Here is a 23,626-nt window from a genome sequence, read left to right as displayed (position 1 = left end):
AGAGAAAGAGAGAGAGAGAAAAGAGAGAGAGAATTAATTAGAAAGAAGGAGGGATAAGAAAGAAGAGGAGGAGTAAAAGCCCCAAGAGAGTTTTGAAAAATATTCATGGTGAGAGAACCAGGAGGGCACAATGTCACTGAAGCCAAGAAGAGATAGTTTTGAGGAAGGGATGGTTCCTTGTGACAAGATGCTAGACTGAAGTCAAGAAGGATGAGCACTGAGAAAAAGACGCTTGGATATGACGACATTCATCTACTTCTATTGCTACAATGGCCCTCTTTAAAACAGGTAAGATGTTGCTGGAAAGAGTTAACTTCTCCAATGGATGGCAGTTAGAAGAAGCAAGATTTGGACCCCACAAAAGGAAAAAAAAAACAAACAAACAACTTTCTACAATTAGAAGTCTCCAACAGTGGAATGGGTTGCTTATTAGGTGGTGAACTTCTCGATGTTGCAAGTTCTCAAATAGGCTGCATAACCTTGTTGGGGAGGGGGGTACAGGGAATTCTTGTTAGATTCAGTTTGGACTGAAATCTCTTCTAATTGAGCTTCAATGTTTTAAAGACAGTGGGGAAGAGGATAGGTCTTGTTTGGCCAAAGACAACAACCTTACTGCTAATGTGTAAAGGATATGGGGAGGCAAAGTTCATTTCAAATAAGGAAGACATTTTTAAATAATCAGAGCTATTCCACAGGGAACCAGGCTGCATTGGGAGTTAATTGAGTTTTGCATCCCTGAAGTATCTAAACAGAGACTAAGAAACTCCTTTTGGAGATGGTATGGAAGAGTCTCTTGCAGTGGAAGAAAGTCCAGATTAGTTGAATGTCTGAGAGTTTTGAAAACTTTTAAGACCTTTCCTAAATGTGTTGAAGGAAAGAAAAGAGCATCATGGTCTTTATGTTCTTGTTATTTGTCCCCTTCCAGGCTAGTTCATTCTTAGGAAGCTAGAAGAATAAAAGACATGCAGGATGTTCTGGATGGCTCCTTTCTGTGGGTACTGAAATGGGCTCTGTGTAGGCTCCCATCTCCCTTCCTGCAGGAAATACTGTGGGATGCAGGCAGCAGCAGGGAGTACAGCACTGGGCAGGGCCAAATTGGGCTGAGAAGTATGGCTAAGGAGAGGGGCTGTGATGATCTTTGGCTTACATAAGCAGTGGTTTGGGTCTAGAAGAGGTAGACAAGATGGGCAAATAGAACATAACAAGTCACTTAAGACAAGACAAATCTTAAGGGTTTTAGTCTAGAAAATATGTGAGCACCAGACACCGATATGGGCCCTGTCCCTAGGGGGATGCTCTTGTTATCTTTTTTTTTTTTTTTAATATCTCCACTAAGTATAGGCTATCTTCTTAGAGATGGATGAACCCATCTTGCTGGTATAACCTGTGGAGTTCTCATTTTATATTTAGCAGCTTCTGAATTTCCCCATCATTTTCATCAAATTAGTCTTGATGTTTATGAGTGTTCTGACCCAGAGGAGCAAATGCAAGTGCAGCTCTGAAAGCTGCCCATTCCTCTTCTGCTCCACTGTTGCTAAGTGTGTGTTGACTCAATATATATCCTCCAAGTTAATAGCAAACTATTTCCTCTCAGAGAAGTGCTCTAATCTGTTGATATTCTTCTGGTAGTCTTTTTGTCTTGAGGTTGTCACTTTTGCTGAATGTGAATATTCAGTTTGGAGAGAATAAGTCTATGATCAGTCTAGCACTCTGCACCATACATTGCCTTTGCCACTCTCACATCCTGTCTATTTCTTCTTGGAATGACAGAGTCTTATTAAATACCAATGTTTGCTGCAAAGATGCATTTATGAAATTTTATTCCATTTAGGTAAATGGAATACAGAGTTGGTGAGGAAAAGATCATGAAATGTACAAGTCTTCAGTAGTAAGTGACCACTGATGTTGCTGTTTCCAACTCCTTTCTTCCTAAGGACTCCCTGCCATGTCTGGTAATCTTGAGTCTATTTGATCTTTAAAGTCAGCCAGAATTATTTTACTTACCTTGGGAGTATGCTTTCCAGGAATGTACACATATATTTGCTGGAGCTAACTCGGTGTTTGGGAAGCTCCGAGGGCAAGTGTGGGAGAGGAGAGGTATTGGACTGACTACCAAACTGAAAGGCTATAGAGCTCTTATGCTGACATCATTGTTGTATGCCCATGAACTTGGACAGTATAGCAGCACCAAGATATTTGAGTTGTCTTAGAAAGATTCTGAACATCACCTGGCCGGGTAAGATACTAGATTGAGGTCCTTTCTTGAACTAAACTGGCAAGCAACTCCACTGGGCTTGTTTGAATGCCAAAATACTCTTGTCAAAAAAACAAAACAAAAAAAACAAAAACAAAAAAACAAACTATTTTATGGAGAACTTACACAGGGCAAGCACAAGGTGGCCAAAAAAAAAAAAAAAAAAAAAAAAAAAAAGTGATTCAAGAACCCTCTCAAAGTCTCAAGAATTTTAGAATTGACTGTATGACATGGAAGATATTTGGTACAGGACTGCCCAGCCTGGCGTGCCCTCATCAGAGAAGGTCCTATGTTCTCTAAGCAAAGCAGAATTGAATTAGCTCAGAAGAAACATGAGATGCATAAAGTTAGAGAAGCCACCCCAAATGTTCATAAGGATTATTTGTGTCTAACTTGTGGCAGAGTATCCCGAGTTCACACTGGTCTGATCAGTTCCAGTCAGACACACTAGCTTGATTCTAACACAGTGATGCTATTCTGGCCTTCTCTTCAAGAAAACAAAGAACAAAACCAACCAACCAGGTACAGGCAGATTAGGCCTCCTATCTGTGTGATGGACAGAGATTCCCAAAGGACCAACTGGTTGCTGATTAGGCCTAGACTAGAGGCATCCTGGATTAATTACCTGAATAATCCTACTCCTTTGTCCAGCGTCTTCTCCCTTGGTGTGCATGGACTACTTATTCATGGAATTATCCCCGTTATTGGTCACTAATGCTTCACCCTTTCTCAAGTTATAACCAGATTCTGAGTGGACTGACTTTTATAAACATCTAAATGGTTTTATTTAAGTATAAACTGAGTATTTGTTAGCTTAGCAGATAAGAAAAGGATTCTGTCTTCAAGCAATTTGCAATTTGGTTCAGGAGAAAAGATATACATGAGGAAGGGAATAAGAAGGTCCTGGAGGAGATCGATTTTTGTGGTTTGGGAGGGAGGGAATAAGTCTGTGCTTAGCTGGGAACCATGGAGATGGAGAAGCAGAGACCGTATGATGTCCTAGAAAGAACAGTGACGTGGCATCTGGCTTTCTGGGTCTGAGTCTTGGCAGGGTTCTGCACCACCTTAATTTCTCTCAGCCTTGATTCCTCTTCTGTCCCTGATAATACTGGCACTAATTGATCTCCTCTAGAAATGAGGGGGTGGGACTGTCTCTCCCAGGTTAAAATCTTTCGATTCTATGAGTGTCATGGTTTTGGGCCCAAATGCAGACTCTCTTCAGGTGGGTTATGAGGCCATCCACTGGAAGAGGGGCTGAGAAGGAGACTGCCAGCGGAGGCCTGGGATGTCTGGGTGGGAGGTGCTGGGGGTGTGGTGCCTAGAAAAACAGAAGCAAGCGAGCCCATCTTCTTAATAAAAGACACATGCAATTAGTTTCCACAGCCCTCACCTAGAGACAGCGGCCACTGGCTCCCAGCGGCTAATCTGGACTGGGTAATCGTGTTCACTGGCTCTCATCATCCTTGATTCAACATGGCACCCCTCTTGGCTGTGACGACATTTACAGGAAAGTGTTCTGGGCCTGAGGCTGAGGCCTGGCTCCGAGCTGGCCAGCAGGATGGGCGTGCTTACACAAGAGCCAAGAAGGAAGCTGAGCTACCCCGTGTCTCATCTGGCTCTGTGTTCCCCAGGAAGCGGGAATGTGAGGAGGGCAAGCAAGAGAAAGGATGGGGTGGGGGTAAAAGCAGCCCAGGTGGGTGACAGGCAGACAGAACAAAGAGTTGACCCAACAAAGGGACTGCCAGCAAGTTTTGTTCTGAAAGGAGCATGTTGGGGGGAGGGGAGAGAGGAACAAGCCCACCTGAAGGGTTGCAATGAAAAACAGGAATGTTTTCAGTGCAGTTAAAGGAACTAGAGATGATCAGACTATAGAAGAGAAGGCTGGGAAGGAAGTAGCTGCTACTTTCCTTTACTAGCTATCAGGCTGTCATCCTAACCTGGCTTAGACACAGAAGGATCATGAAAATCAGCCTCAGCTTTTCAGGTCAGCAGAAAAGAGCAAACAGGAATTTGGTTCACAAATCCTACAGCCAGGTACTTAGCACAGGGCTGGGTTCACAATCAGCTTTGAAAATGGCCAAGTATGTGGCAGGGGTTGTAGAAATAAGAGCCCAATGGAGAAAGCAATCAGTTGAAGCCGGGAGATGCCTGTATTTCCCTCATGGCCATTATCACTTTCCCACTACCTATCCAACCCCTCTTACACAATCAGTCTAGCTGGAAGGGACCTCTGGTTATTTATTCTAATCCATACCTGGATAGAAATCCACATTCCTGATAAGTGGCCATCTGGGTTCTGTCTGAGCCTGCAGTGATAGGGAACAAACTCTCCTAAGACAGTTGATTCTACTTTTGGCTGACTCCAATTATTAGGAGAAGTTTTTTTATTCTATCTAGCTAACATCTTTCTGTGTCATCGATTTCTACCTATCTCCCAGTTCTGTTCTCTTTTCCTCTAAGTTAAATCTCCCTAATATCTTCAATGGATTCCCCCAGGGTATGGTCTTCAGTCTGATCACCCTCCCCTTGATGTACTGGAAATCTTCAGGCAGATGGCAGATCACAATCACTTGCTGGATATGTTATGGACAAGATTCTTGTTGAGGAAGAAGTTAGACTAGATTGGCCTATGAGGTCCCCTACAACCCTGAGACTCTTTTTTGCACTTCTCTGCCCAGAAAATGTCACTGGCTTTCATACTGGTTCTGTGTCAAGTCCAAGCTCTTCAGGTTAATAATTGAGGTTCCAGTCTGACTCTAGCCCTCACCTTGTCAATAGTTCTCTTCTCTGCCTTAATTGTTCCACTCTCCTGACCCCTGCTCAGGCTCATTCCCACCTTTAATTTATTTTTAAAAATGCTTATTCCCACCATTATTCAGGCTATTTCCTGACCCAGAAAGCCTTATCCCCTCCTCCTCTTTCCCTATGCAAATCCACTATGTCCTAAAAGCCCTCTTCCAGTCCTACCTCCTCCAGGAAGACTTCTCCAATAATCCGTTCCACCCTGATTGTTTTCTTCTCTGAGCTCATACAATCCTTAGAGGTGGAGACACATAGGTTAGTAGCTGACCATATGCAATCTTATATTGTCCTCAATGATCCATGTGTTATGAGTCTTGTCTCCTTAACCAGACTGTGAGCTCCAAGAGGTAAGGGCTCATGTCTCTTCTTTTCCCCAAAGAGACCAACACTGCTGGAGACATAGAGCACATATGTTCATTTGTCCATCTGTTCATTCGTCCGTCCGTCCATCCATCCATCCATCCATCCATCTAGCATTAAGCCTCTACTATATGAGATACAATGTATTAGGTGCTGGGGACAAAAAGATAAAAGGCAAATAGTCCTTACTCTCAAGGATCTTAAATTAGAATAGATGCTCAACCACATGGCCAATGATTGACTAAAGTGCCCTATACTCTAACAGCTCTTGGCATGTGGCTGGGCACAAAGGAGGCACTGGCTGAGTGATGAGCTCTGGGCTCTGGACTGGGGGCCTGATCAGACAAAGGAGTAAGGATAGATCCTCTCTCTCTTGCTGTACATTCTCAAGATACAAAGCCTGCCAGCCAAGCTGAGAAACCCTGGCTTGGAATTCCCATTCTATGAAATTTTCCAGTCAACCTCTAGGGAAAGACCCTGTTTATGGGGATAGTAAAAGAGAGGCCTGATAAGGGTCTGGCACATGGCAGCAATGCCCAAAGCAAGCTCCAGGTGATAAGTAGATAGTGAGGGAGAGCCTTTGTTTATTCTAGGGAGATTTCCTTGACTACCCTAGCCCACAGGACTCTGTTCCCCTTCTTAAGCCCCCACAGAAATTAATTCATGACTCATATAAGTAGAATAAAATTCAGTTAAACTTTTGATTCTTTCTGTCCCTCCCTCCACTTTGGGCATTTCCCTCTGAATATATTTCATCACCTTGCTTGTTAAGCTGAGAACCCCTCAAAGGGAAGACCCATTTCCTCTTCTTATATCTTCCATAGCACAACCCAGCATAGGACTGGGAAAAGAGAGGGAACCAGTGCCAAGTGAGGCAATAGGAAGAGAAGGATGCCTCAGTCCAAAGGGATGAACAAGGCAAATCCACAACAGCACCTGTGCTTCCTTGGAGAAAGCACTGAAACTAGAAGATGGTGGGGTTGGATGAGTCCTGACTATTCTGGCTTTGGCTATAAAATGGGGATAATCACAGGTGCCTTTCAAAAAATTCAGAGCTGGAAAGAAGAACTGTAGAAATGATCAACTCTGTCTTCCTTTTAAAGATATGAAAACTGAGGTCAAGAGATAGAGAGGAAAAGACTTGTTCAAGTTCCACATGTGGCAATGCAGGGATTCAGTTCCTGATTCCAATCAAGCACTCTTTTTGTTATGACGGACTGGGTCTGGGTTGAATAAAAGCATGGTGTAAACTTTAAGGGCCATCTAAGGTATTTAATCCCCATTTTAGCCTTGGCCTAGCCCTTCCTCTAGATCCTGGTGGTCTTCCTGGGCAGCTGAGTCTGCTGCTCACCTGTCCTACTGTCTTGGCAGTCACCTAGGCTCAGCAGTAGAGTCTGTGGTCCGTGGGGCCCTGCATTCCCAGCTGCTGCCCAAACAAATTAAAAATACATAGGAAATGTTCTTGCTAGTCTGTCATGGGAATATGCAAATAAAATCTATGTGGTGGCCTATCGGGCTAATATTCCTGCCAATTCATTCTCTGGGTGTGATTAAAATGAGCAATAAATTCCCCAATAGTCTCAGTGGATTGCGGAGCAGGGAGGGGAATGCAAGCTTATCCCAGCACGTCCCCCTTAGCTGTGTATTCATCATGGCCCAGCTTCCCATATTTTTGTTTTATCTACTATCATGTACTGAGAGATAAAGATATATTTCCAGCCTTCTCTTCTTGTCTTTTAGTTAAAATGTAGTCATATCTTTAAACTTTCAATTTTCTGCTTGTCAAAATCCTTTCTGCCCTTCAATACCCAGAGTAAGTGTCACTTCCTCCAGGAAGTCTTCCCTGACCACTCCATCCCACAAGCATCTTTCTTCCTCTTCAAAACTCCAGTTAACTTTGGACCTCACTCAAATCACTGAGTTTTGTCAGTGGACCCAGGATCAAGCTTGGCTCCGCTACTCACTCCCTATCTGATCTTGGCAAGTCATTCTTATGGGTTAATTTCCTTATTTACAAAAAGAGAGAATTGGATAAGATGTGCCTTTTTTGTTGTTTAGTCATTTCAGTTGGGCCTGACTCTCCATGGCCCTTTAGGGATTTTCTTGGCAAAGATAATGAAGTACTTGCTATTTCCTTTTTTGGCGTTTTACTGATGTGGAAACTGAGGAAATTGGGTTAAATGAGTAGCTCAGAGTTACACAGCTAAGTTAAGTGTCTGAGGTCAGGTTTGAACTCAGAAAGATGAGTCTTCCTAGTTCCAGGACTGGTGCTCTATGCTTACTATGAGCATAAGAGATGCAGTTGATATTAATAGGGGCAGCTAGGTGGTGCAGTGGATAGAATGCCAGGTTAGGAGGTAGAAGACTCATCTTCCTGAGTTCAAGTCTGGCCTCAGACACTTACATGTTGGGTGAGCTCTGGCAAATCATTTAACTCGGTGTGCCTCAGTTTCCTCATCTGTAAAATAAGCTAGAGAAGGAAACTACCCTAATATCTTTGCCAAGAAAATCCCACAAGGGGTCATGGAGACTTGGATAGAAATGAAAAATGACCTATAACAACATGGACATAATAGCAATTTCACAGGATTGTTGTGAAGAAAGTGCTTTGGAACACCAAATAATTATAAAAAGATGACCTGAATATGGTCCTTAAGCATGTTAGGGAACACGGAAAGAAAAGGTAGAAAAGATAGGATGAAGCCAGATAATGGGAAGTCTCTAAAGCCAGACAGAGAAGCTTAGACGTTAGACATAAATAATGGCAGCAGCTTAGTTCTCTATCTAGTGCCACTAGAGGTCAAGGAAAGACTATGTAGTTCACTGAAATTTTAGTAAGGTACCTGATAAAGTAACTCATACTATCCAGGTGGAAGAAACTGAGAGATGAGGACTAGATCACTGCACAGTTTGGTATACTGTTGAATGGCTGAATAGCCAGACTCAGAATAATTGTTGATAGTTCACAATATCAATTGTGTAAGTGGCCTTATGTGGTATGTCATAGGAGTCTTTGCTTGGCCCAGTGTTATTTATCATTCTTATTAGATAAAGCATGCTCATCAAATGTGTACATAATATGAGGGCTTGCTAACATAGCTAGGATCCAAGATCTTCATAGTTTTGAGTCCCAAGTCTAATGAGAGGGCATTCGATAATGATAAATGTAAAATTTTACAAAGAAGTTTGTCTGAAAAAAAGAACTGGGAAATGTCATGACTTGATGAGTCAGAAGTGATACAACCTAATGTGATATGGAACTACATTAAGAAAATTGTGGCTTCCAACCATAAATAAGTGACTGTCCCTCCTGCGCTGTCCTGATCAGATCACATCTGGAGTACTTTCAGTTCTGGGCACTAAAGGCTTTAAAGGACACAGATAAGCTGGGCAGTGTTCTGAGGAAAGCAATCCAGAAGGCAAAAGGATCTGAGTTCATGACATGTAAGGATCTGGGTATATTTAGCCTGGAGGCCAGAGTCAGAGGAGCTTGGACAGCTACCATGTAGAAAAGAGATCACAGCGTCCTGTTTGGCCCAGAAGGCAGAACCAAGAGCAATGGACAGAATGCAGAGAGGGGCAAAAGTAAGCTTGAAGTCAGGAAATATTTCTTATTAATCTTACAGCTATCTGCCTCAAGAGGAAGGATTGGAAGATCATCAGAAGAGGAGTTCTTTTTCCAGTGATGTTAACAGTGAGGATTCCTGCCCTTGCTGTATAACAGTATTTCTGAGTTTTGTACTTCTAAAAGATATCATAGAAATAAGTCTTTCAGAAGTACAAAACTCTTTACATATTATTTTATCTTCACAATAGTCCAGTGAGGTAGGTGTTATTAATACCTCAATTTAAATAGAAGGAATCAAAGTTGAGGAAATTAAGTGACTTTTTTTTTTATAGTCATACAGTTGTCTGAAGCAGAATTTGAATGAATTCAGGTCTCCCAAGTACAATGTTCTGTCCACATATCAACCTGAGTGGCTCAAATGAATTCAAGTTATTTAGAATGTGTGCATCAGGACTGCCAAATGGGACTGCTGAGGCATTGTCATGGATAGATGAAAGACCTTGGAGGATGGAAGAGGAACTATAGATTCCTCTTTCAGGTACCACCAGGATATGATGGACCATTAGTTCATATAAACAAGTATCAGTTAAAAGAAATGGAGATGTTGAGTTTTGAGAAAAGATGACTCAGGGTATAATATGAACAGTTGTGTTTAATGATCTTGAAGGTAAAGGAGGAAGAGAAGGAAGGCAAGAAGCATTTATTAAGCTCCTACTATGTGCCAGTTTTTGTGCAAAGCATATTATCTGATCTTCACAAAGACCCTGGGATATAGGTGCTATTATTATTCCCTATTTTACAACTGAGGAAATTGAGACAGATGATAGTTAACTGACTTGCCCAGAGTCACAAAGCTAGTAGATGGCAGAGGCCATATTTGAACTCTGGTCTTCCTGACCCCAGGCCTAAAGTTCTCTCTATTGTATCTCCTTTTCTGCTCCATGAAAGAAGCATCATGCTTGTTCTGTTCTCTGGGAGCAATAATAAGCTGCAAGTTGCAAGAAGCAAATTTTGGCTTGACATTAGAAAGAACTTCCTAGTGACTAAAAGAGCTGTACAGATGTGGCCTGGGCTGCCTTGGGCAGTGGTGGAATTCTTCAGGAAGAGGTCAGACGACACAGTGGACAGTTACTTCAGAGCAGGAGTCCTTTCCTGGATCTGAACTTGACAAGGTGGCTGTGGAGGTCCTTCCCAACTCCAAAACTCTGGGATCTTCAGTTTAGGGAAATGGAGATTGGAGATGAGAAGGGACTTAGCTCAAGGCAAGAGGACAACTCAGTTGCCTCCCATTCAGCTTCTTTATAAGCAGGATAAAGTGGATTTTCCCCAGGTGAGACCTATAGAATTTTTTTTTTTTTTTTGCTGAGACAATTGGGGTTAAGTGACTTGCCCAGGGTCACATAGCCAGGGAATGTTAAGTGCCTGAGGTCAAATTTGAAGTCAGGTCTTCCTGACTTCAGGGGCTGGTGCTCTATCTACTGCTCCACCTAGCTATCCCTACTCATAGAATTTTTAGAAACCAGTCAGACATTTTTAGAGAGCTCTAAATTTACAAAGCACCTTTCTTACAAAAGCCCAGAGTCAGGACAGTGTAGGCATTATTCTTCTAAATTTGCAAATGAGGAAATTGCAAATGACCAAAAAGAAGAAATAGTCACAAGGCAATTGTGGTAAGAAACACTACAGCCCAGGTCCAGTGGGCTCAGAGGAAGCCCTTCCCCCATCAGTACTGATTCCTGGGCACTGCTTGACTGAGGGCTGGCTACAAAGGCAAATGAACTTGAGGCAGCCCTAAGGGAGCTCTTGGTCTAGTTGGGAAAAAGAAATTCACACACAAAGACCAAACATGACAATATGGGAGACAATCAAGTGTAGAACAGTGCAATTCAGGATGGAACAAAAGAAAAGGGACCTTCTCAGATTGTGTGCCCAGGGAACAAGGTGGGGTGCCAAGGCAAGCCTAGAGGATCAAAGAGTTGGAAGGCGGAAATGAAGGGGAAGGTTTGAAGCAGTGTGATTTGTCTCCTCACATGGCTGTAATCTCTGTGCTCTGAGGAGACTTGCTGAAGCAGAGATAGGCCTTTTTCAGCCAGGATCAAGCAGTCCCTGGCTCCCAGGCTGAGTTCTTATTGTACGTATTCTATATATACACAAGAGGTTTCCCTCTGTCATCTCCCTACAAAGGGCTCACCTTGGTCTCTGAAGTCTTCAGGAGCTTCAAGACCTCCCCATCCCGGGCATAGTCCACTGGGGTGTGACCCATTTCATTACACTGCAAGGGGCTTGCTCCTGGAAAAAAGACAAGGATCTAAGATCAGAGAGACATGATGATTACTGGGGTCTGGTGAGCACTAGGAGAAAGGTGGATGGTATCAGAAGGTTACAGAGCCTTGCTGAGGGTGGGAAGAATTGTGGTAGCTTCTCTATATCAAGCACTTTCTCAGAGAAGAGGCTCTCAGTCACTATGGCCCAACTCTCCAGAGTGTATGCATTGTGATGGTCTGGGTAAATATGTGCATAAATAAGTACACAAACCACTCATGAACCCCTACATAAAGCAAAAGTTAGCATTTGCTAATATTGCAAATGAGTTTCAACTCCAAAGCGGAGTCATCTATGAGGTATACAATATTTTATATTATATATTTATATAAGATTATATATTTATATAATATATTTTTATAATTATATATATTATATATAATATATAATATTATATTATAATATTATATATTATATATAATATATATTATATAATATTATATATAAATATAAATTTTATAATTTATATAAGATTATAATATTATATATTATATTATATAATATAATATATATATTATATAATATTATAATTATATATTTATATAAGATTATAATAAGATTATATATTTATATAATATATTTTTATAATTTATATAAGATTATAATAAGATTATAAAGAAGATAGTAATCTATTTATATAGATTACTATAATATACTATAACATACTATAATATAATCTACCTAGCTACCCTACGATCTCATTTTAGGTGAAGAAAGTGAATTATGGAGAAGACTGACTCCACTCGAGGAGGATAGAGAGACTACACCTTGTCCAAATTCTAGATCTGTCCTCCTCATTAAGTATGGTGTTATATGTGCCAGGACCTGAATTCGAGTTTGTTAAATTGTGCCAGCCAGTAGAGCTGTCTCCCAGTTCTAACAGTTTTTCCCTTTTGCCACATTTTTCTCCAACATGCACACGTGTATATATACCCAGACAGTTTTCCTTCCTAAAAGACCACTCATATCTGCCAAAGGAGAGAGCATAAAGGTTGTGCTCTGCTTGCTTCTTACTGTTCTTCAGGTCTCATCTCTTGCCTTTGCTGATGATGAGTGCTGACATGAAGGAGTCTCAGGGTGTCAGCAGCATCCTAGCTGTTAAGCCTAAGATCTAGGAAGTCACGTGCCTACAGGATGTCAAGACTAAAGCCCTTGGTTGCCAAAGGAGCTCTCAGGGAGTCAGGGACCTTCCAGTCTCTGGGAATGAGCAAGGCAGAAGAGCTGAAGAACCTTGAGATGGGGTGTTTCCCTTGAGTCCATCAGTGGCTCTGTGACAAGTAAATATTGACTGTGCCTGGCTATGTGGTAGGGGAGATTAAAGATAGGCCAGATACAATTACAGGGCAGAGTTTGACTAGATCATCTTCAAGGACTTGCCCCAGATTTAGAATATTATAGTAATTAACTGGGATTATATCCCAAAGAGATTATAAAGAAGGGAAAGGGACCGGTATGTGCACGAATGTTTGTGGCAGCCCTTTTTGTAGTGGCTAGAAACTGGAAACTGAATGGATGTCCATCAGTTGGAGAATGGCTGAATAAATTGTGGTATATGAAAATTATGGAATATTACTGTTCTGTAAGAAATGACCAACAGGATGATTTCAGAAAGGCCTTGAGAGACTTACACGAACTGATGCTGAGTGAAATGAGCAGGACCAGGAGATCATTATATACTTCAACAACAATACTAGATGATGATCGATTTTGATGGACCTGGCCATCCTCAGCAACGAGATCAACCAAATCATTTCTAATGGAGCAGTAATGAACTGAACTAGCTATACCCAGAAAAAGAACTCTGGGAGATGACTAAAAACCATTACATTGAATTCCCAATCCCTATATTTATGCACACCTGCATTTTTGATTTCCTTCACAAGCTAATTGTACAATAATTCAGAGTCTGATTCTTTTTGTACAGCAAAATAATGTTTTGGTCATGTATACTTATTGTGTATCTAAGTTATATTTTAATATATTTAACATCTACTGGTCATCCTGCCATTTAGGGGAGGGGGTGGGGGGGGGTAAGAGGTGAAAAATTGGAACAAGAGGTTTGGCAATTGTTAATGCTGTAAAGTTACCCATGTATATATCCTGTAAATAAAAGGCTATTAAAAAAAAAAAAAGAATATTATAGTAATTAACAATACAAGATAACATACACTAAATGTCCAAAGGGCAGTCCAGTCAGGGAAGAAGGAAAACACACTGGGGAGCAGGGAAGGCTTCAGGGAGGAGAGAGGACTTGATTGGTACCTGGGAAGAATGAGGACTCAGACCAGTAGTGATGGTGAACAAGGGTACTCTAGGCAGGAGGACTTGAAGGACTCTCATAGGGAGATATAGGCTACTGCAATCTAAGAAGCTGGATTGAAAACATATTATGGAAGGCCTTGAATACCAGCCTAAGAAACTTCCATACCATCCACTTGAAAATTATAAAATTTATATGAACTATGAAATCTGTGATAACCTTTTGATTTGGTAGCACAATATGAAACAATTGTTCACATTTATAAAATGAATTACATCTACTGTAGGGATGATTGCCATCCCCATTTCACAGGATATGAAATTAAGGACAAGAGAGGGTAAGTTGGCAAGTTTTTGCAAATCCTGGTTTCTAACCCAGTGTTCTAATATATCGTGTTCCTCTCTAAGAGAGATCAGATCCTGAGAGCAAGGATTAGACTTTGTTTATTTCTGAACCCAGAAGTCATTTAGTGAATATTTACTGATTTGATAAGAAACAAAAAATTCTCCCCAGACCTCAAAAGGGGAAACTTTCAATAGGACCCAATGAAGAAATAATCTCCTTGGACTCAGTGGCTGAAATGACTATCAAAAAGTCATTAGCTAGGGGGCAGCTAGGTGGTGAGTGTATAGAGCACCAACCCTGAATTCAGAAGGACCTGAGTTCAAATATGGTCTCTGGCATTTAATACCCCCTAGCTGTGTGACCCTGGGCAAGTCACTTAACCCCAACTGCATTTAACAACCAAAAAAAAAAAAAAAAAAAAAAGGCATTAGCTAATGACTTCCCATCTCAGCGATGATCAGTTTAGCAACACAGTGGCTTCAACATACTGGTCTTGCATTGATCCCTTTGCATGTGATACTCCAGAGAACCTGGATTTCTATCTAAATCATTTTCTTCCTCAATTCTTTTGGATTCTAAACTCAACCCTAACAATGTATCATGTAAGAAGCCTCTTTCTCCCCAACCTTGCCAAGGGTAACTATAATGGACTTTTCCCTTTGTCCTTACTTTGTTTTCTGTTTGCATCTCTGATCATGTATTACAAGTAACATAATTTTAGGTGTTCAGGTTATAAATTGCTATGAGATTCTAAGCATCATGAGGACAGGAATCCTCTCTTCTCTAAAATGTATTACCCTCAGGACAGAGTACAGGGTTTTCTGTATACAGCAAGTGCTTATTAAGAAAGTACTGAATTGAATATAAGCAGATGAGATGGCCTAGGGATTGAATATACAAGAAAAAAGCAAAGGGTTGAAGACAGAACTTTTGGGAATGCTGTAATGGAATTGAGTGGAGGAAATGGTGATGGAGTCAGAAGAAGAAAAGTCAGGAAGTATAGTAGAAAGATACTGGATTTAAAGTAAAAAGAACCTGAGTTTGAATTCTTTTAGGTTATATATGTACATCCATTTTTTAGTATTTACATGTGAGTTATGCTGGAAGAGAAAAATCAGAACAAAAAGGAAAAACCATGAGAAATACAAAAAAAAAGTTCAGGAAAAAAAGAGGTGAAAATATTATGCTTCAATCTGCATTCACTCTCCATAGTTCTTTCTGGATGTGGATGGCATTTTCCATCCAAAGTTTATTGGAATCATTTCCAAAGGAGCAGTAATGAACTGAACCAGCTATGCCCAGAAAAAGAACTCTGGGAGATGACTAAAAACCATTACATTGAATTCCCAATCCCTATATTTATGCACACCTGCATTTTTGATTTCCTTCACAAACTAATTGTACAATATTTCAGAGTCTGATTCTTTTTGTACAGCAAAATAACGTTTTGGTCATGTATACTTATTGTGTATCTAATTTATATTTTAATATATTTAACATCTACTGGTCATCCTGCCATCTAGGGGAGGGGGTGGGGGGGTAAGAGGTGAAAAATTGGAACAAGAGGTTTGGCAATTGTTAATGCTGTAAAGTTACCCATGCATATATCCTGTAAATAAAAGGCTATTAAAAACAAAACAAAACAAAACGAAACAAAAAAAAAAAACAAAGTTTATTGGATACACTTGGTATTTCTGATAAAGATTTCATTTCTAAAATATATGAAGAACTGCATCAAATTTATAAGAATACCAGTCATTCTCCAATTGATAAACGGTTAAAGGATATGAACAATTTTCAGATGATGAAATTAATCTATAATTATATGAAAAAAATCCTCTAAATTTCTATTGATTAGAGAAATGCAAATTAAAACAACTCTGATCATACCTTTCAGATTGGCTAAGATGACAGGAAAAGATAATGATAAACATTGAAGGAGAGGTGAGAAAACTGGGATACCAATGCATTGTTGGTGGAATTGTGAAATGATCTAATGATTCTGTAGAGTAATCTAAAATTATGCTCAAAGGGCTATCAAACTATGTATACTCTTTGACTTAGCAGTGCCATTACTGGGTCTGTATCCCAAGGAAATCTTAAAGAAAGGAAAAAAAAGGACCCATATGTACAAAAATGTAGCAGCTCAAGGGCAGCTAGGTGGTGCAGTGGATAGAGTACTAGCCCTGAAGTCAGAAGAACCTGAGTTCAAATCTGGCCTCAGACACTTAATACTGCCTAACTGTGTGACCCTGGACAAGTCAATTTCCCCCAATTGCCTCAGGAAAAAAAAAATAGCAGCTCTTTTTGTGGTGGCAAAGAATTGGAAAATAAGTACATGCCCATCAATTGGGGAATGGCTGAATAAGTTACAGTATATGAAGATAAAGGAATATTATTGTTCTATAAAAAACAACGAACAAGTTGATTTTAGAAAGGCCTGGAAAAATTTACACGAAGTGATGCTGAGCAAAACAAGCAGAACCAGGAATACATTGTAGACAATAACAGCAAGAATGTGCGATTATGAACTGTGAAAGACTTGGTTCTTTTCAGTGGTTAAGTCATCTAAAGCAATCCCAAGAGACTTTAGACAGAAAATGCCATCTGCATCCAGAAAAAGAACTAAGGAGACTGAATGTAAACCAACATATGCTGTAGTCACTTCTTTTGTGTGTGTGTGTGTGTGTGTGTGTGTGTTTTTAAATTCTCTCACATGGTTCTTCCCTTTTGCTCTGATTTTTCTCTCCCAACATTATTCACAAAGTAATGTGTATTAAAAATAAATTTACTAGGGAAAAAAACCAAAATTTATTAGAATTGCCTTGGATCCCTGAATTGCTGAGAGTCTCTCTTATTTGGTCATAATACAATCTTGTTGCTATGTACAGTGTTTTCCTGGTTCTGCTCATTTCACTCAGCTGAATCATATGTCTTTCCAGGCTTTTCTGAAATCAGCCTGTTCATCATTTCTTACAGAAAAATATTATTCCATTACTTTTCTATATCATAATTTATTTAACCATTCTTCAATTGATAGACATCCATTCAATTTCCAATTCCTTGCCACCACAAAAAGAGCTGCTATAAACATTTTTGCACATGTGGGTCCTTTTTCCTCTTTTATGATCTCTCTGGGATATAGATACAGTAGAGATACAGCTGGATCAGAGTATGCAAAGGATGCCCTTTGGGTACAGTTTCAAATTGCTCTCCAGAATGGCTGGATCAGTTCACAAATCACCAACAATGCATTAGAGTCTGGGTTTGAATTCTCACTTTTTAATACCTTTATGATCTCAAATAAGTCACTTCTCTTATATGGACCTGAGCTTTCTCTTTAGTAAGATAAAAAGGTTATACTTGGCCACTTCTAAATTCTGTTTAGACCATCTGATAACAGCAGGAAGAGACTTAAAATGTTTTAATATCCTGGAAACCACAAGATTAATTTTAAGATATAGGTCTAGGGTAGGGGAAGAGGTGGAGAGGAGAGAAGAGGTAAAGGAGAATAGAATCAACAATGTGTATGAAGAGGACTGAGAAAAGGCTATTAAACATGGCTAGAATGTAGTCAGTGATAAGCTCTGAGGACTACGGAAGCAAGAATACAAAAGGCTGAATGAAGTGGAAGTGAAAGAAAGGGGACAGTAGCTAGAAAGGACATTAGAGACTCTTAGCGGTGCCTACATAAAGACAGGAGAAGACATGCTAGTGCAGCATGAGAAGACAAAGGTTGTAGAGAAAGAGGGAGGGATTCAAGAACTTGTAGAGAATGAGGGAGGGTTGATTCAAGGTCCTAAAGGAAAGAGGAAGGAAAAAAAAATCTAGATTTTAGAGAAGAGGACAGACTTAGGCTTCATGACTGTTACAAATCTCTCAGTAACAGTCAATAAGTCAATCAGCATTTATTAAATGTTTGCTGTGAATCAGGCACTGTATTAAGCACTGGGAATATAAAGAAAGGCAGAGTACAGTAGGATAGGAGGGAGTAAGATGTAAGACTAGAAAGATAGTAAGGGGATTAGGTTGTGAAGGGCTTTGAATGTCAGAAGATTTAAAATCTGATCCTGAAAGTGAAAGGGAGTTAGTCACTTGGATTTACTGAAAAGGGGAGGACTTAGGAAGATTTTTAATAAGATTAATTTAAAAGCTGAGTGAAATTGTTGGTAAAATTGTGAATATATCCAGCCATTCTGGAGAGCAATTTGGAACTATGCTCAAAAAGCTATCAAACTGTGTATACCCTTTGACCCAGCAGTGTTACTACTGGGCTTATATCCCAAAGAGATTTTAAAGAAGGGAAAGGGACCTGTATGTGCACGAATGTTTGTGGCTGCCCTCTTTGGTCAAAAACTGGAAACTGAGTGGATGCCCATCAATTGGAGAATGGCTGAATAAATTGTGGTATATGAATATTATGGACTATTATTGTTCGGTAAGAAATGACCAGCAGGATGATTTCAGAAAGGCCTGGAGAGACTTACATGAACTGATGCTGAGTGAAATGAGCAGGACCAGGAGATCATTATACACAGCAACAAGAAGACTATACAATGATCAGTTCTGATGGATACGGCCATCTTCAACAATGAGATGAACCAAATCAGTTCCAATAGAGCAGTGATGAATTGAACCAGCTACACCCAGCAAAAGAACTCTGGGAGATGCCTATGAACCACTACATAGAATTCCCAATTCCTCTATTTTGTCTGCCTGCATTTTTGATTTCCTTCACAGGCTAATTGTACACTATTTCAAAGTCCGATTCTTTTTGTACAGCAAAATAACTGTTTGGACATGTGTACGTATACTGCATTTAATTTATACTTTAACATATTTAACATGTATTGGTCAACCTGCCATCTGGGGGAAGGGTTGGGGAGGAAGGGGGGAAAAGTTGGAACAAAAGGTTTTGCAATTGTCAATGCTGAAAAATTACCCATGCATATATCTTGTAAATAAAAAACTATAATAATAAAAAAAGTAAAAGCTGAGTGAAAGACGGACCGGAGTACAGATATTTTGAGGAAGAGAGACCAGGGAGTAGGCCATTATAATTGTGCTTGCATGAGGGTCTGCATCAGGGTGGTGGTTTTATCAGAGAAGACAAGGGGGCAAATACAAAAGATATTACAAAGGTAGAAATAAGACCACTGTTTGGATATGAGTGATGAGGGTGAGAATCAAGAATGACACTCAGGATGTAAGCCTAGGTGACTGGGAGGATGTTGGTATCTTAGAATGGAAGAACATTTAGTGGAAAATTAATGAGGTCAATCTGGACATGTTGGGTTTAAGATGTTTACAGAATATTTAGTTCAAGATGTCCACTAGGCAGTTAGATATATGAGAGTGGCGATTAGGGGAGAAATTTCTTACTGGGTTTCAAGGAGTTTAGCTATAAAACAGAGGAGAGACCTAGGAAGACAGCTAGTGGAGATAGGCAGACCGATGAAGAGGGTCTTTTGAGGATGAGGAGTCATGGGTATTATTTGTGTGCAATAGGAAAGAAGTCAGTAGAAATGGAGAAATTGAAGGAGTGAAGGAATTGGGTTAAGGGGATCTTGGTTCAACTTTCACTTTCACTTCTTATTCCACACTATTATTATTCCACATATATTTCATACTTATTATTCTTCCACACTATTCTAAGTGAGATTTTGAACAAGACACATCATCACTTCTCTGGGTTTCAGTTTTCTCAGCAGTGAAACCAGCAGGTTGGACTAGAAGACTTCTGAAATATCTTCTTTATCTAGGTCCATGATCCTTTCTATTCTAAAAAACTTCTATTTCTATGGTACTATAAAGTTTACAAAGTGTTTTGCTCACAATTTAAAAATAGGTAGGTAGTCCAAGTATTTTCCCCTTTCTATATGTAAACTGAAGTTTAGTAAAGTTATGTAATTTGATCCAAGTCAGAGCATGTTAAGTGTCAATCAGGATTTTAACCTAGATATCCTGACTCCAAGGTCAATCAATCAACAAATATTTATTAAGTGTTTAATATGCATCAGTCCAGTTCTAAGATAAAAACACAAAATAAGAACAGTCCCTATTCCCAAGATTTGACATTTTAGTAGGGGAGATGATACCTATAAATCTGAACATACAAAATAAATACAAAGTTGAAGGAAGCCAACCTAATAATATGGTACTAGAAGCTGGGGAGAACAGGAAAGGCCTCCTGGAGAAGGCTTGGGTTGGTCTTTAAAGGAAGCCAGTGATTCTAAGAGCTAGAGGTCAGATGGAAATAACCAGTTAGTTCAAAGGCATGGAGTAGATGATGAAGTGTCAAGTGTGAAGAATTGCATGTCAGCCAATACCGCTGAATCACAGAAACCTTGGAGGGAAGGAGACTGTGAGAAGCCTGCAAATGACGGTGAAGCCCCCCAAAGTCAATAGGGAAGATCAGAAAAAGGGACAATTTGGGGGGAAAGCTACCTGTAGAATACTCAGTTATTCCAAAAGGCAATTGATAACATAGGAATAGAGCTCAGGAGAGAGTGGGATTTCAGTGGATAATAATGAGAACAACAATACTAGCAATAAACATGGACACAGTTTTTTGTTTTTGCTGTTGTAGTATCATTTTCTCAATTTCCAAAAACTTATTTTTTTTCCCCTTCGCTCTTAATTTCCAATTTAAAAGAAAAAGAAAAATCTTTGTAATACATACATACATAGCTTTAAAGACTATTGATTGCTTTATGTACATGTATTTATTAGGGTCTTTTTTTAAAAGACCTTGATGTTTGATACTGAAAATACCATTAACTTCATTTCACAGATTAAGAGCCTGAGACACAGGGTAGAATAACTGACTTGCCTGTGGAAACCAAGTTAAGAAATATTAGAGATGGAGCTGGAATAAATGACTTCTTTATGCCATGCCTGGAAACTCCTTCATTAGGCCATGCTTTCTCTCAAGGACAAGAGGCCTCCGTGGAAGGGAACAGACTGAAGGCCAGGCTACTATGATCATCTGGAGGGTCTTGGTTAGAGAAAGTTCACTGGACAGGAGTGTTCTGGGAAGTCTAAAATAACCTGGTGATAACACATGAAACTGATGACTCAGCCCTTCTTCAAGGTTTCTTTTTTCTTGACTTTGGTGTTCTCACTCTCCCCTAGTTCTGTCAATATCTCAGTTCTGCTCAAACCAAGCAACATATACATGCAGGGTCCTAGAGGTACCGTGTCCATCTTCCTCGTGGCGAGATTAGGAAACTAGTTAAATGTCCAGGATTACACAGTTATTACACCTTTGAGGTGTGATTAGGGGTTACTGTCCACTACTGGTATGTAATAGTCCTCTCCTACTTTAGCTTCTCTCTATGGCCTCTGGTGAAGTTCAAGGCACACAATCACACAAGTAGTATCTGGGGAAACAGTACTTCTAGAAGATGGAGAGCGGCAGGAGAAAGAGGGGAAGGTTTGAGAGGAAAGGGGAGTAAAACAAGATGACAGCTGAGGAAAAAAGAGAAACAGAATGAGAAAGGGAAAAGAGGAAGAGAAATGAGAGAAACAAGGAAGGCCTGAAAGAAAGAAGAATGGAGCCAGGAAGGGTGATGATAAGAAAGGGGCAATAGGGGGAGAGAGAAGAGAGTAGAAAAGGGGAAGAAATAGGAAAGGAGGAGATAAAGAGTGGAGAAAGATGGTGAAAGGAAGAAAAATGCTGAGTGAGATTAGCTCTATCAAACAAGGGCTGTCAGTGATCTATATTTGCCTACAGAATGAAAAATGTGTGCCATAAACATTGGCCACCAAGTAATTTCTAGCATGAGTCTTGTCATTTCCCATCAGGAACAAGAGAGGGACAGGTCTGAGCTGGCTAGAGTCTCCAGAGCTCTTTAAGAAAAAGCAGTGGTCCCTGAAACAAAGTGAGAGAACCCCACATCGTGTTCTCATCCTTTCAAGGAAATAGGAATGGGAAAGTTTTCTAAGGCTTTGTATCCTCAGGGTGACACAGAAGCTTACTGGGCTTTGGGGGAGGGTGGGAGGGTTGTATTGACAACTTGTTCCAATATCAACCTAATTCCTCCTCCCCATCCCTTAATAGTTCAGAAGACTTGACTAATTGTTGTAATAATTGATAGATCCTGATTCTTACAAGTGATCGATTTCACCTCCATGACCAACGGCCACAAACCATTACAGCCCAATAAATAATGGTGGTGTATTCCATCTGCCTGCTGTAGCCACTTGGATCTTCTTTGCCCCGTTCTGACCTCCCTTCATATCTACCCCTGAGGCCTTACAGCTGGTCCAGTGGGCTGGGCACTGACCTCGTGTGCGGCTCAGGAGAGGACACCAACCTTTCTAGCCTGAATCAGAAACCATTCGTCACCTCCCACTAGCTGTCTGGGCTGTGGGCTCGCACCTGGAGCCCCTCAGGCATTGTGGGGTCTGCTACCCCCCCCTCCATATTAGTATGTCCCAGCTTATAATATTTGATAAATAGCATGCTAGTTCACTCCCAGCATTACCGCAGCATGAAGCGCCCAGTGCAGCTGTGGAAGGTCACTCATTGGGGAAATATGTTTCTGTCAGTGGTATTGAAAAAAGTTTAGTGGAGTGACAGGCCTCAATTTTTCAAATTTTATTAACTCCATCCTCTTAACCATTTGTCTTGAATTCCTTCAGATTCTGGGTAACTGTCAATAGGGCTTCAGCTATGGAGGTGGGAGGGGGGGACTGCAAAGTTGGTGGCCTCTGCTTTTTGCTGTGTGACTGTAAAGAATCACACTTTCCCCATCCTCAACCCCCCTTTCATACACCCAAAGAGCATTATCTGGGTATTTTCCAGCTCTGCTTGGCTGAGGGGGGTTATTTTACTTAGTGAGAGCCCCAACCCTGCTAGCTAGGGGTCAGGGATTCCATAAAATGAGGAGAAGAATAATAACTCGCAGTTAAGGTTTACAAAATGCTTTGCTCATAACAGCCCCGTGGGCTGGGTTGTTTGTGGAGTAATACCACCATTTTATACAGGAGGAAATGGGTTCAGATAGTTGGAGTGACTTTTCAGGGTCACATAAGCTATTAAGTAGCAAGGTCAGGATATGAACTCAGGTCTCCTTATTCTAACTGTCATATTCTCTCATAAATTAGTATATTCTGATAGAATTCTCTCTCTACAATTCTATGCATTTTTGTTGTTGAGTCTTTTCAGTAGTGTTCTACTCTTTGTGAATCAAAGATACTGGAATAGTTTGCTATTTTCTTCTCTAGGTCATTTTACAGATGAGGAAACTGAAGCAGTTGATTAAAGTTGACTTGTCTAGGGTCACACAAGCTAGCAGCCTATTCACTGTGCTACCCAGCTGCCTATATTCTATAAGCATATTCTCTATATATTTATATATCTATCTGGGAAGTTAACCAGTTAGTGGCTGGAGTTTTTGATGATAAGCTGGATTCTTGGGAGGGTTAGATTTTTCAGTTTCCCTTCTGTTCTAAGTGGTAGGTTCCAGAGGCTGGTTATACCTGTTCCTACTATCATTGTTTTAGGTAGGTGTGCGTTTCAAAGGAAACACACAATTAAGCTGTCCCATTAAAGATGTGCTTAAGAGAGAAAAGCTTTAAGTGAAATGAGCAGAACCAGGAGATCATTATATACTTCAACAACGTATGAGGATGTATTCTGATGGAAGTGGATTTCTTCAACAAAGAGAAGATCTAACTCAGTTTCAATTGATCAATGATGGACAGAAGC

The 23,626-nt window shown here is 40.3% G+C and overlaps 1 protein-coding gene across 4 annotated transcripts in view; it reads right to left on the bottom strand.

Annotated features, from left to right (window-relative positions):
- The window catches only part of CLPB (caseinolytic mitochondrial matrix peptidase chaperone subunit B), a 176,184-nt gene that overhangs the window by 41,724 nt on the left and 110,834 nt on the right, over positions 1 to 23,626 (bottom strand). For 2 of the 4 annotated variants that reach the window (XM_031961997.1, XM_031961999.1), the window contains 2 exons: positions 11,176 to 11,273; positions 5,222 to 5,290 (listed from right to left, as the gene is read on the bottom strand). In XM_031961997.1, coding sequence (XP_031817857.1) covers positions 5,222 to 5,290; positions 11,176 to 11,273 — 167 coding nt within the window. The remainder of the gene's footprint in view (positions 1 to 5,221; positions 5,291 to 11,175; positions 11,274 to 23,626) is intronic. The other 2 variants (XM_031962000.1, XM_031961998.1) reach the window with 1 other exon arrangement.

This window comes from Sarcophilus harrisii, chromosome 3, assembly GCF_902635505.1.
Source record: "Sarcophilus harrisii chromosome 3, mSarHar1.11, whole genome shotgun sequence".
Lineage (NCBI taxonomy): Eukaryota > Metazoa > Chordata > Mammalia > Dasyuromorphia > Dasyuridae > Sarcophilus > Sarcophilus harrisii.
This window is presented reverse-complemented; position numbering and strand designations above follow the sequence as displayed.